Here is a 15062-nt window from a genome sequence, read left to right as displayed (position 1 = left end):
GCTCCTATCCGCAGCGTGGGGAGCCCTGCGGGGAACTCCCGCAGGGCTCCCCATGCTGCGGATGTGTTCCCAAAGCGCCGGGCGCCCTGAAAGCAGAGCACCCGATGCTCCGGGAAGTAGGCTGCTATCCGCAGCCTAGACAGATTTCCCCTTCATTTTTGGAGGGGAAAAAGTGCGTCCTATAGGGCGAAAAATACGGTAAATATTGCTATGGGATCCTAACTTAAGGAAGTTCACAAAAGGAAAGTTTGGTGTCCCTTCTTCTCCCCTGTAGCTACTCATGCCTCTTCTCCTCCCAAATACTTTCGGAGGGCCTGGAGTTTATTTTTAATAACATGGAGTGAGATTGCAGGTGGCTGATCTGCAAATCAGGCTTGGACTAAGGAAATTTGTGAAATTGGCAAGTGCTGCTTCTTCAGCAAAACATTTTTTCTCACATTTTTGCATGTAAGAACCAAATAACAAAAGTAAAGTAGAATATTCTTCAAAATTGAAAGCTGGAAGACATTCAGTAAATTATTTAGCTAACAAAATGCAAAGCTGCTTATGGCAAATAGTAAAAGTTTGTCTTTTGCGCAGTTTGTCCTTGCCTCCAAGAGCTAAACTGAGAAGTGTCAGTACTTAATTTTATAATTTTATGGGGGCATTTTGAAGAAATGTAGTAACTGTTTAGCAATGTTCTATGTATTTTTTCTGTTCAAAGGTTTTAATATTAGAGCCTACGAAAATCTACCAGCCTTCTTACCTCTCCATTAATAGTGAGGCTGAAGAGAAGACAGTCTCTATCTGGCATGTTATGCCTGATGATAAGGTAAGCTGCTACCACACCACTTTTACAACAATAAACCATTGACTCCTCTGTGCAGCTTATATCCTGTAACTGCTGACTGCTTGATCGAAGGAGTTTAAAGGAAATTGGGAGACGTTTGTGGAAACGAGAGAGGATTTAGAGCCTTTCATGTTTGAGAGATTGAAACACAGAACATCCAAAGCAGCCCAAGGGTGAGGAAGTAATGAATATTGGGAACAAAAGGGAGTATTAAGCATGGCATGTCCATACAGGCTACAGGTCTGGAGCTGAAGGGTACAGGCACAGAGCATGAGAAACAACTCTTCAGACTTCACCATCAAAATAAGGTTGTTTCCTAAGTGTTCCATGTATAGGCTGCCATTTTGGCAGATAGAGTGACTGGCCTGTTTGAGAAATGTTCATAATTGGTAATCAGGAATCTGAAGAAACAAGAAGTTGAAAACCTTCTGGATATAAAAGGCAGACTTCTCCCTTTATACCTCTGGAGAATCTTGTGCTGTGACTTTGGCCTAAAGAGATGAGGAAAATAAAATTATGGAAGACCAGGTTGGTACCTTGCGGTGTACTTATAAGAGCTTCTTTACAAATTGTGGTTTTACAGAATATATCTAAACATATAGAATGCATGTGTGAGAAGCAGGTGTTTAAAGGCAGATATATCCTATAGGTACACTCATCAGGGAACCAGGAGTTGTTGCTGCTTGCTTTTGCTTTCAATGGTAGCAAGCTCAGCTTCACTGCTGTGAGATGTATAAAGTGGTCCTAAGTGGCTGATAGTAGGAACTGGAGGCAGCAAGCAAAAGTTATAGAGGGAAAACTGGAGGTGTAAATGGAATGGGTTGAGGGAAAGTTGGAAACAGGAAAAGTTATTTTCCAGATAACATCTCAAATACTTCATACCCATAAGATGTTATTTCTTCTCTATTTTGCTTCCACTACAGAAGAATGTAGCAGAGAATTTTTCCTGGCATTGGCTGCTTTTTGTAGCAATTTATTGGAAAGTTCTGTTTTTTATTTTGTTCATCTTTTTTATTGCAACAGTACATGGAAAACTTGAGGTGATCACTCTGTGATGTTTTCACGTTTAGTTCTGGAGTAAAGGTAGCAGCAATCTTGAAACGAAGAGCAGTAAATTCTTGAGGAGGTGTACTCAGCTTTCATAATCAATCATAGAATCTTAGTTGGAAGGGACCCAAGGGTCATCTAGTCCAACCCCCTGCAATGCCAGAATCTCAGCTAAAGCATCGGTGACAGATAGTTTCCAGACCCTTGATCATCTTGGTTGCCCTCCTTTGCACACATTCCACCTTGTCAACATCCTTCTTAATTTGTGGTGCCCAGAAATGGACACAGTATTCCGGGTGTGGTCTGATGAAGGCAGAATAGAGTGGTACAATTACTTTCCCAATTACACCCAGTGTGGTGTAGTGGTTAAGAGTGGTAGTCTCGTAATCTGGGGAACCGGGTTCGCGTCTCCGCTCCTCCACATGCAGCTGCTGGGTGACCTCGGGCCAGTCACACTTCTTTGAAGTCTCTCAGCCCCACTCACCTCACAGAGTGTTTGTTGTGGGGGAGGAAGGGAAAGGAGAATGTTAGCCGCTTTGAGACTCCTGAAGGGGAGTGAAAGGCGGGATATCAAATCCAAACTCTTCTCTTCTTCTTCTTCTTTCCTTGATCTGGACACTATGCTTCTGTTGATGCAGCATGGAATAGCGACAGTTTTTTTTTCTTTTCTGTCTTTTCTGCTGCATCAAACATATCTGTTGAATATAAACCAACACAATCTCTTAAGACATTACAGACATGACCATTTGTCTGTTCTGATAGAGTAAATCTGGATACCATATGTAAGAATATACTCAAGTATCACATCACATGTACATTAACAGTGAATTAATAACTCGTTTTAAGCTAGTGGGTTGCCTTTGTTAGCTTTATGAAGGCAAAACATGGTAGAATATTGCTGTTTATATCTATTTCATTTAATTTGCTTAGAAGCAAGCCATTTCCCCCTTGCAGTAGTTGGACTTTAACGTCATTCAGCCAGTCTAGATTGCTTAAGTAAGAATCCATGTCAGAGAAGCATACAGAACTTCAACTGCACACTGGTTTAGTTTCTACTAGGTCAGCGGTTGCTTCATTTCACTGTGTGACACATCTGTATCGTTATTTGTGTTGTATTACATGTAGCAAAAATCATTTCTAGCAAGCTCCCCAAGTTACCACAAGTTGAACAGTGTTAAACATCTGGCTGATTCCATAAACATCACATCACATTTGTAATAATGACCATTGAGTGCATAATGTGGAAATTCTTGTTTCTGTTCCTTATCTTACTCATGTTTTCCACAACCCCGTGCATCAATTTACTGTTATTCCCATTTTGTGGATTTGGAAGTAGGACTTCAGGAGCACTTATTTGTCCAAGTATGTTCATGGCTGGAGAGGTATCTGAATGTAGGCCTAAGGTCCAGGGTCACTCTGTCCTCTGGATTACACTGACGTCCTAACTCTTCATGACTCATTCCCTGGATTCCATCATAGCTGGGAAGTCTCACTCTGAATATTCAATTGACGTGGAGAGGACTTGCTGACTTTTCCTGGCTGTTAAAAAACTCTGCATAACTCCGAATTGTTTTGATAGCATGAAACTTTCTGGCTCTGAACTTTAGCTACAGTAAAAGGTAGCAGCTGGAATTGATATTGCTACTGCTCTCAGTAGTGCCTTAGCCTGGACACTTGGGTCTCTCATGTTGGCTGCTGAAGCAGTTTTCCAATTGCCTTTTTTATTATTAACCAAAGAACAGATGTCAGAATTAGACAGTCCCCATAAAATGTTTACTCCAATGGATTGAAAATTTGGCAGAATCGCCAGGAATTCACCAGCCTGAGAACATAACAGCATAAACAAAGAGGTCACATGAATCAAAGAGAAACTAGGATTTTTGAAGGGTTGGGAATGTCTTGGGCTTGTGGCTGTGGTTTTGTATGTGTGTTAGATTGTTTTAAGTTAGAAATGAGAAATGGAAATGTTCTTACATCTTAACGCCTTCATTTACATACAGGTTTTTTCCAGCATAGTGGCCGTGAATTGATGTCTAAATTTAACATGAAAAAGGCATGTTTGGAGAGAGATTTTATTGGGTTGTTTTGAAGGATGTGATACACACTGGTTCCCATAGCACAGGGTGAAGACTGGGTAAAATAACAGATTTTGTTTCAGAGGTTCAGTGAAGGAAACATACAGTACTAGGATTATTTGTATCTTTGCAGGTTTGTGTGTGCACATGCACTGTGTTTTTATTTCTACGTTGTTATGAAGGTGACGTGTACAGTTACAAAAGGGCCAACACAGTGGGGGGGAAATAACCTGCAAATATTATTTTGTAAGTTATAGACTAAAAGCTGTTGTACGCTGCTTCTTTTTTAAATGAATAATTTTTATTGTTTGATCATAAACGTGTACAAATTAACACATTTGTATGTATGTATGTACAGCTATATGCGCAAGAACGGTAATTTTTGTTGACTTCTTCATTACAGAAAGGCATTCATGAATGGAACTTCAGTGCTGACTCTATAAGAGGAGTAAGGTAAAGTTATTTATTTATTTGTGATACCTATGACATTTCCTCTGTAGCCATTATTTAATTAATTAATTTTTATGCCATCCATCCGAAGATCGCTGGGTGGTTTACAGCAGAAAAATATAAAACGAGAACACAAAATACACAGCAGCAGCAGCAGCAAAACCAATAACCCCCTCACAAACATATTTAAAAGGCTAAACATAAACAAAATCTTTCAAATTGGGTGTCAGAACTGTGGGGGAAATCCTCAAAATGTGCATGAAGCAGTTTTTGAATTCCTGTCTTGTATGACTGACATACATACATACATACATACATACATACATACATACATACATAATGTTTAATCTTGCCCAGAGGCTCCACATGACCTTTCCCCATACAAATATTCTAGTCCATAAATTATCTTCCTCTCATAATTCAAGCAGTTATTATATATTGGCAGTACATTTATCTCTTCATAAATGTTTGCTGGCAACACCTTATATATACGGGGGCTGCCCAGTTCTATGCATGTTTACGCAGAATCAAGTCATGCTGTATTAGTGGAGCCTACACCCAGGTAGCCATGCATAGGAATGCAGTCTGAACTTCACAGGTTAACATAATTCCAAAGCCAGGTTTCCCAGACTCATCTCAACACACCGCCCACCATGCAGCATTGCCCTCTGCTGCATTGTGCCAATAAGAAATGTGGTGATGAAGTTTCCATTTAGTACATATGTGGACAGGGGCCTAATTGTTTCTCCCTTATTGCTTCCATCTACTAGTATTAGGAGAGGCAGTGATATAAACACATTTAGTACCTTGATAGCTGGTGAAATACATGTTATAGGATCCTCTGGAGTAGCAGTACCAAAACCACAAAATGTCATGTAAGAACCATAAATAGGTGCAGAATATAGAAAGAAAGTATATGGGAAGGCAGCCTGGACACTTGGGAGAGAGAATTTGTTGCATGTTTGAATGCTTCTGCTACCAAAAATGCTATCTCAGTAATGAAAAAGCATATTAGGGAGAGGACTATAGTGAACATTATTCCTGCCCTTCTAGCTTTCATTGTTCAAGAAGGGTGTTTCCTCTGCGAGGAAGCATTCAAACACATAAGCTTTACATGCAGCCTAAAGTAGTACAGTCTAAACTTGGTTCTGCTGACATAAAATGGCTCTGAAAAGACATCTTCTTTAAAAGGAGTGTTGAAATCAGATTGTATAATCCATGGTTACTAGAATTTGTTCCTTCAGAATGAAGGGTGTCATTAAAGAAATTTAGGCCTACAGCAGTGAGTGCTGAACAAGTGTATGTAATTCTGTCGTGTTTGAGTGGTTTTTCTTCAGTCCCCCCCCCTTCATTAGTAGCTTGGGTTTTATGTAGGGCTTGTCTGCACAGGAGCTTCCTGTAGACAGGTTTGATGAGTTGTTGTTAAACTTGAAATACAGGAAAGAGTACATGTTGCTGACTGCAGCAGCTTGATGGGTCTGCACTGTATCAGGTGGGCTTACTTCGTAGTGGTGGTCTTCCGAGGGCACTTGCAGAAGGCATGGCGTGGTGCCCTTCCATAGCACCAAAGTGGAAGATTTATAAATTTCTCTCAAGTCTCCTGACACTGGCTAACCATGTAGGGAATGGCAGTTCAATGAGAAAGGAGCCACCAAGATACATACTGAAAGGAAAAGAGGCACATCACATCTCCACATTGCAGATCTTCAATATTTCCAATTCTAGACAACATTGTAAGGCCGTTCTTGAACAAATAAAGATTAGCGCCTTCTTACCTCAACTGCTGCATTAAAATAATGCAGTGGTTTTTGTAATGGGTGAGTTTTGACCATGGAGATGATTAGACCCTAGTATCTTGGATATGCAGTGTCTCATTTTCCTCATTACTTTATTTGAGATTTAACTTTTAGTTAAATTCTCAAACAAAACAAAACAAAACCCAAACTCTTGGTGGTGGTGGTGGGGAGAATGATTCTCATTGTTAATTAACTTAGAAAATAACTGGTTAAAAGAAATCCCAAAACTCAGAGGCAGAAAATCATTTCAATCCAGAGAGATAGTTAGATTTAAATCAATCAGGCAAGCTAACCATGGTGCTAAATTAATTAATTTTGATGGAACTTAAGTGCGACCAACATATTCTGGACAAGGAGTCATTGAATATGAGGTACAGAGGAGGGAGAAAAGTTTTACATTTGTTGTATCCTTTGGAGTCAGCTATGCTCACATCTCCCTAGGAAGTTTAAGGAACATAGCACTTTTTACCGTTTACTCCACTCCTTTCCAAATATGTGAAAGGGCTGTGGCTCAGAAGGTTCCAGATTCAGTCCCTGGCATCTCCAGGTTGGTTTGGAACTGTCTCTTGCTTTAAATTATGGAGAGCTGCTGTCAGTCAGTGTTTACATTGCTGAGCCAGATGGAGAGGCAGTCTCACTTGGTATAGATAACTTCCTCTGTTTCTGTGTGTTTCCTAGAATAACTATGTGACAGCAGTTTTTGAGTGGTGGTGCTTTTACTACTTTAAGAACAACAAAATGACTTATACGGTTGTGCTAGGGTGCCCCCTGATGGCTCTTTCCATTTCATTATAAATTAAGAAATAGAATCTGGTAGGAAATAAACGGTGCCTGGCCTTCATTCTGAATAGAAACTCTTGGCTCAAACTCTTTTAAGGGTCTAGTCTCCATGGAAAGAACAGATGAGCAAACAGACAAGGATCCTGCAAGCAGAAGTACAGAAGAGGCATTGTCTCAACAGAATGATATAAAATGCAAATGGATTATACTTATATTCTGTTGGTGGGCTTTTACTCTGCTAGACTTCTACATTAGCTTATGCAGCACATGTCAGAAAGAGGTATTTTCCTCATAAGTGTTTATTTCTGGTAAGATAAATAAGTTAGCCTACTCTTCAAATTGTTTGTTACAGGGAATAGCCGTCCCAAAATGTCCCTGTTGCAAAAGTAATTGTTAAACTGATGTTTTGTGTGTGCTCAGCACTGACTGGAAAGGGTTATCTCTAGAAAACACTCAGGGCTGCTTTTCTGCAACAGTCAGTTTTGTTGAATCATTGAGGTCCAAATCTTTTCAGTTATGTGAAGCTTTTTCAGTTAATGTTCTTTATATTTTAATATAGCAAAAGGACAATAATCTAAGTCCATCTATTATACATGAAATACAATATAGAGCATTCATTTTCATTATGCAATATTTATTATCCCGCTTCCTCCATGAAATCCTGACCCATCTTTCAATTGTATAACAGCCACAAATTTCCCTGGAGCAACTTCCATTTAGAAGGATCTAACTGGAGAAAGTATGGTTCTATCCTTTCTCTTGCAAGCATAAAGAACATAATTTTTCTTTTTGAAATACGAAAACTGCCTAAAGCATAGAGTCACAAAACCATTAACCCATGCTATCTTTGCTTCTCTTCTAGCATTTCAAAATTTGAAGAACGATGCTGTTTCTTGTACGTGCTGCACAATTCAGATGACTTCCAAATTTATTTCTGTACAGAACACCACTGCAAAAAGTATGTTTTCACCAATTATCTATACAGTTTGCGTGACGGTGATCCTGTGAGCTGCTGCTGTTTAGGAAATTGGCTTCGGCTGACAGGATCATCTTTGACCAATTACATTCCGCCTGAGCATGAGATGTGTGTGCATGAGACAAGTGTATACTAGAGTCAGCATAACGTTTATCAAAATAAATTGAGACCCACAGATAAAACTGAGATGAAGTGATTTTACTGGGAATATCAACACATTCCTTTTGTCTCTAAGCATGCTGCAGTGGTATAAGTATTAGAATTCTAGAATCTACCACTTCAGGTGGAAGGTCTCCTTTTGGTCTTATGTTTTCTAAAAGAAAACCCAGCATGTGTGAACAAGCACACTGGAAAGGGGGCTACACCATACCTTTGTTAGTTAACTACATGCAGGCAGGCTTAATTTTACATTCAAAAAAATGATACACTCATATGCCTGCAATTTTTGGTACATTCTAGAATTTTGCCAACAGTGTCTTACTTCATTCTGCATAATACACTGAATGGCTCTTTGACAGGAATTGAAATGTTTGAAGAAAAATAATATTCAGTATTCTAAAAAGAAGTAACGGCTGCTGATGAACTGGTTAGCATTTGTGAGCCTCAGGCGAACATAGAATGATGAGCATGGAGTGATGTTTAGAAGGGTTGCTTACAAAGTTCTACCTATCCAAATCTGTCCTTGGATTTTGAAGCTACGAGTTACCTGGTCTTGCTTACAGGGTTGCACCATTGTGTTGGGAAACACGACATTCTTCTGGTTTTGATTTCCAATTTGTATTCAGATGAATAGTTGGTCACATTTTTTCAGTTTACATTGTGCTAATCATCAACATCCATCAAATTTTTCTTTGCAATTGTAACAACAACAATTGTAATAGTAATTATCTTGCTGCAATCATACATTCACATCAAGATTGAATCATTGCACATACAGACAATTCCAGCATACAAAGGAATCCTGATGTGATAGTACACTTATGTCAGGATTCCTTTTGTCATGATGTTTTATCAGCATGTCTTCCTTTACAATAGTAACAATGTAAAGAAAATAAGACGCAAGCTAAAACTGTGGCAAATTGTGCAACTGCTGTTTTAAAAATTAATCTGGATGGCAAACAGAATAGGCCAAAAATGGATGTGGTAGATTTTGTTAATCCCTGTTGTCCAGCTGTGATATAATTAGAAATCATGGTTTGTACTCAGGAGCACAGTATTATCAGAGTACGCATTCATTCATAAACACATGCACAACTGCATGAATTTTATCAATTTATGAAAAACTCTTCACATGAATCTTGAGGCACTTTACAGAAAATCTACCACAATAGCTTTAAAAACACCACAAAAAATGACAGCTAAAGATAGGTTTTAAAACAATGCAGAATAATCATCTAAGGAAGAGACCTTTCCCCAGGTTTTCCCGTGTTTCCCAAAAGGACACAGTAATGGGCATCTGTTGTATATCAGTACTGATGCTGTTGAGTGGAGAAGGGAAATGGCTTTAAAAGAGGATTAGACAAATTCATGGAGGAGAAAGCTATGAATGGCTACTAGCCACAGTGGCTATGCAATGCTTCTGAGTACCAGTTGCTGGAAACCACAGGAGGGGAGAGTGCTCTTGTGCTCGGATCCTGCTTGCTGGTTTCCCACAGGCAACTGTCCAGCCACTGTAAGAACAGTATGCTGGACTAGATGGGCCATTGGCCTGATCCAGCAGGCTTTTCTTATGTTACAATGTTCTTAAAACGGAGGGGGTGAAAGCTATTATGAACACAGCGAAATAGTCATAAGCAGCTAAAAAAAGAGGCAACCACTAGGATTCATTTTGCTGTAATACTATATTTTCTTTCATATGGATTTTTGGCAGATTTTTTGAAATGGTTAATAGCATCACTGAAGAAATAGGAAAGAACACAGAGGAAGGTGAATGTGATGGAGACTCTCTGGAGGTAAGGGCAGTCTTGCATTCCTGCTACTTCTCACACTTTTACAGAATTGTGCTCCTGTTGGGTTACTTTTTCTTAACTGGATAATTAGCTCGATGAGCCTTAACTGCTTTGGATAAAAAGCAAGCCAAATCCTCATCTCTTTCATATTGAAAGAGTTCGGTGTGAAATTAACAACTTCTGGATTGTTCCAGTAATAGTTGTTAATGCAGTTTATCTCAAACTTGAAAGTACTGCTTCAATCTTGCGCCCCTTAGCATGTCCAACAATCACTGACTTCAGTCATGTTCTTGATTCCTCTGTGGTAGCTGTAAAATCCATTGCAAAGTAGTGTTATCATAGTGAATTGCTGCTTTGGGAATATCAGTTGGCCACTGAAGTGCAGGGTGTAAATTTAGAAACAAATGGAGGTTACGCTATGTTTCGAAGACTTGGAACTTCTAAGATACTTCTTAGAAATGTTTATTCCAGGCTGACAACTGCAATTTAATTCAGGTAAGGCATGACTTCCCTGTGTTATTTCTAAGCACACAAGACAATACTTAAACGGAATAAATACTAGAATCACTGATATTTTCCTTTTGTTGTACTTTCTGTTGTAGTATGACTACGAATATGATGAAAATGGTGATCGAGTTATTCTGGGTAAAGGCACTTACGGTGTAGTTTATGCAGGACGAGATATGAGCAATCAAGTGAGAATTGCCATTAAAGAAATCCCAGAAAGAGATAGCAGGTAAAGTAACGGTCTGCATTCCATAGGCTTTCATGTGCTCTGTGTTCTTAGTTCTCCAAAGTTTAAACAATTGCATGATGTGTTAGATGTTAGACATAAAAAGCTTAATCAAAGTGATTCATAGGCTGCTTTAGGTGTGCAGGGTGTAGTCATTTTTGCATAATATTCTGATTTCCAGGCTCTCAGTGTTCTAGCTCCTGCCCAAGAACAATGACAGCTGCACTTGCTTGTTAGTTAAAGAAGCCAAGCTTCATTCTAGAAGACTGACAGTGCAAATTTAGCAACAGGAGAAGAGCAGGAATTAGTCCAAATGCCCTTAGGTGCCAACGAGGTTCCCTAAACACAGTTAAGGGATGAGGCCAGTGGTGAGGATTCCAGGATCAGGAGCTGCAACATCAGACTGCACAGGAATGTGAAGTTGTTCAGACAACTGGTCCCAACCATCTGCCATGCTTTTAAACAGAGACATGGGAAGTCTAGTTACTTGCGAGAATGCTTGGCCTGCTGAGAACTCCTGGCCTGAAGCCAGGTGCTCCTTATTTGGGGGGAGGGTGGATGATCCTGCCTCTGGTTGCATCTCTGTTTCTTTGAAGACAATGCCTGGCTTTCCTGCTCCTCTGATAGCTCACTCTGTGCCATGGAGCCCCTTACCTCTCCTGGCAGAGAAGTGGCTTCCCTGGCATTGGATAGCTCAACCTCCTCATCCTAAGCCAAGGAAGGAGGGGACCTGGAAGACTTTCAGAGGGAGAGTTTCAGTGGAGGGGCTCAGCTCAGAATCAGGGGCCTGAGCAGGAGGGCCACAACACACAGGTTCTCGAAAACACTCGTCTATGACAGCTTTCTACGCTCCTGATTGCTGCCATAGACTTCACATGGGAGTATGTGAAGTGCCATGGGAAAAGGTGGGCCCTTCCCTGCCCCTCGTTCCCTGAAATTGGAGTAGTCTTGTGCCTCAGGATTTTGTGTCTGGGAACTTTCAGCACATGGTCAGGAACACGACACTGCAGAAGGATTCAAATGGATGGATTTGTAAAAATTCAACCTTAATACCTCAAATCAGAGACTCAGTCCTGATTACACTGGTGGTTTACCACCACCACCAAAGAAAATCCTAATAGATTGTGTGGTCTACTCACATGATCAGTACAACAATAGAATGACTAATACACCATGAACACAAGTTAACTACTCCTGTGAGCAGGGGTGGGATTGCAAAAGCTGGCTGCTGGCATGTCATTAAAGCAGGCTCCATACCTTAGTTTTCCAGAAGAAACACAGAAAATCACTGAAAAAGCCAGCCAAATAGCACATGTGAGTGGATACTGGCTGAAAACTGCAGATCTCTCAGTGAAGAAGGAAAAAAAATGTTATTGCACTTTAGGCAAACATCCATGGTTGACATTTCCTATAAACCTCCCACTTTAAAAGCTTTTCATTTATGCTGGATTATTCAACCAGAGAGATAAGCTTGAGTTTTATTTTTCTATGCTGTTGGGATGGTTCATTTATTTAGCCTTGAAGCTTTCTGCCTGCCTGTTTGTTCTCCATTATCATTTAGACCTATTTCCTTTTGATAAACGTTGCCTGGGCAATTTCCTGTACCATTTTACCTTAAAGTATTTACTAGCAGAATTGCTATTTCGGGTTGCTTTTGAATTTATATCACAGCATGGTAGGGTATGGAACTCCATACAGTGAAATAAGCTGATTGAGGCAGTCTGAACTTTCTTTCAGGTATTCCCAGCCTTTACATGAAGAAATAGCTTTGCATAAGCACCTCAAACATAAGAACATTGTCCAGTATCTTGGCTCATTTAGTGAAAATGGATTCATTAAGATATTCATGGAACAAGTACCAGGAGGTAAGCAGCTTTTGGTTAATGAATATATATATATATATTCTGTTCTGATGCAGAGATTGTTGTGCTCACAAGACTCCGCTCACATTTTCACTGAGCCGGAGAAAGCAGGACCCTTCATATTAGCTCAGGCATTGAAGTGTTTACTGATGACACCCATCTAATAGGCATGTATACAACATTAAGTTCCTTAGACCATAGGCCTAACCTAAGAGTAAGCCCTTGAGAACTCTGTGGGGCTTACTTCTGAGAAGACAGCACTAGGATTGCACTGCAATGTATACAAATCTTGGGGCACAATTCAGCTAATGAGTCCCGTCAGTGGCAGCCCTGCACAATGACTTCCACTTGCCCAATAGAGCTTCCTGCCCTCTTCTCCTTCCCACACTACCTGAAATTGGCTCAAGTGGATGGGGGGTGTCAGGAGAGCCCCCAGAGCAGCAGGAATGGGAAAGGGGAATTGTTCTGTCTAGCAAGCCAAAATGTTTAGCAGTCACCTTAGTGCAATGTGAAATTCCTTTCTATGTGCCTAGGATGTTGACATTTTATACTTTAGTTATCTAGAACTAGTGCGGCTGGCTGGATTAACAGAACTTTACCAATTCCATTATGTTGGGATTTGCTTTCCTGCCGACTTGCATATCTCAGATGACCTAAAAATAGCACAGGCCTTTGAATTGGAATAAGCAATTCATTCTCTTTTTCTATTATATTATATAATAAAAAGGGATATTGTTTATTTTAATTGACAAGCCTATCCAGATGCATAGGCAGCGAACCAGATCAGCCCCTCCCAGGCCACTGGGTCCTTCCCCAGGATCAGTTCCATACTCTTGTCCAAATCCTGCTCCCCTTTCCATCCAGCCTGGCCAGAACATCTCCACAGGGCTAATGACAATGGCGATCTTCCTGATTTGAAAATTGCCTTCATTGACTTTTTTTCCATATTACAGGCAGCCTTTCTGCTCTTCTGAGATCGAAATGGGGACCATTGAAGGATAACGAACAGACCATTGGTTTTTATACCAAACAGATTCTTGAAGGATTGAAATACCTCCATGATAATCAAATAGTGCATCGAGACATAAAGGTAGATTTCTTTACAAAAAGCATTAAATTTATGTAATGGACATGAAGTTATCCTTAAGTGCCCTCTGAAGCAAAATGCAATGGAATGGAGAGGAACTTGATTCAGTTCTCAGAGTCTTAAGCTGATGAATCATAGAAGCTTAGAGTTGGAAGGGACCCAAGGGTCATCTAGTCCAACCCCTTGCAATGATGGAATCTCAGCTAAAGCATCCACAACAGATGGCCATCCAACCTCTATTTAAAAACCTCCAAGGAAGGAGAGTCCACCACCTCTTGTGGGAGTCTCTTCCACTGCTGAACAGTTCTTACTGTCAGAAAGTTTTTCTTAATGTTTAGTTAGAATCCTTTTTCTTGCAACTTGAAGCCATTGGTTCGAGTCCTACCCTCCAGAACAAGAGAAAACAAGCATGCTCTCTCCTCCATGTGACAGCCCTTAAGATATTTGAAGATGGTTATCATATCTCCTCTCAGTCTCCTCTTTTCCAGGCTAAACATACGCAGCTCCTTCAAGCACTTCTCATAAGGCTTAGTTTCCAGACCCTTGTGGTCCCCAGAATTGGACACAGTATTCCAAGTGTGGCCTGACCAAGGCAGAATAGAGTGGTACAATTACCTCCCTGTTGATGCAGCATAAATAGCATTAGCTGTTTTTGCTTTTTTTGCTGCTGCATCACACTGTTGACTCATGTTAAGCTTGTGGTCCACCAAGACCACTAGATCCTTTTCACATGTACTGCTAGTAAGCCAGGTGTCCCTCATCCTATATTTGTGCATCTGTTTCTTCCTGCCTAAGTATAGAACCTTACATCTGTCCCTATTGAAATTCATTTTCTTAGCATGCCCGCAGTTCTCCAACTTGTTAAGGTCATTTTGAATTCTGATTCTGTCTTCTGCAACATTAGCTATCCTTCCCAGTCTGGTGTCATCACCAAATATGATTCCCTAAATTCCTTCATCTTAGTCATTTATAAAGATGTTGAACAACAACGGACCCAGGACAGAACCCTGCAGCACTCCACTTGTCACTTTTTTCCAGAATGACGAGGAACCATTAATGAGTACTCTTTGGGTTTGGTCAGTCAACCAGCTACAAATCCACCTAACAGCTACCTCATTCAACCCACATTTTACCAGCTTCCTCATGAGAATATCATGGTGGACTTTTATCAAAAGCCTTACTGAAATCAAGATACACCATGTCCACAGCATTTCCTTGATCCACCAAGTTTGTAATTCCATCAAAAAAAGAAATTAGATTGGTCTCGCATGACTTTTTTTTTTTTTTTTGAGAAGCCCATGCTGGGTCTTAGTAATCACAGCATCCTTTCCTAAATGCTCACAGACCAACTATTGAATTATCTGTTCTAGGACCTTCCCTGGTATCGATGTCAAGCTCACTGGTCGGTAGTTACCTGGTTATTCTTTTCACCCCTTTTTGAAGATGGGGACAACATTTTCCTGCCTCCAGTCTGTAGG

At 40.3% G+C, this 15062-nt stretch overlaps 1 protein-coding gene across 4 annotated transcripts in view; it reads left to right on the top strand.

Moving 5' to 3' along the window:
- The window catches only part of MAP3K5 (mitogen-activated protein kinase kinase kinase 5), a 102461-nt gene that overhangs the window by 65993 nt on the left and 21406 nt on the right, over positions 1-15062 (top strand). For all 4 annotated transcript variants that reach the window (XM_053382022.1, XM_053382019.1, XM_053382020.1 and 1 more), the window contains exons 11-17: positions 704-811; positions 4355-4404; positions 7840-7935; positions 9824-9905; positions 10505-10638; positions 12373-12500; positions 13451-13587. In XM_053382022.1, the coding sequence (XP_053237997.1) occupies positions 704-811; positions 4355-4404; positions 7840-7935; positions 9824-9905; positions 10505-10638; positions 12373-12500; positions 13451-13587 (735 nt within the window). The remainder of the gene's footprint in view (positions 1-703; positions 812-4354; positions 4405-7839; positions 7936-9823; positions 9906-10504; positions 10639-12372; positions 12501-13450; positions 13588-15062) is intronic.

The sequence above is a fragment of the Podarcis raffonei genome, chromosome 3, assembly GCF_027172205.1.
Source record: "Podarcis raffonei isolate rPodRaf1 chromosome 3, rPodRaf1.pri, whole genome shotgun sequence".
Classification (NCBI taxonomy): Eukaryota; Metazoa; Chordata; class Lepidosauria; order Squamata; family Lacertidae; genus Podarcis; species Podarcis raffonei.
This window is presented reverse-complemented; position numbering and strand designations above follow the sequence as displayed.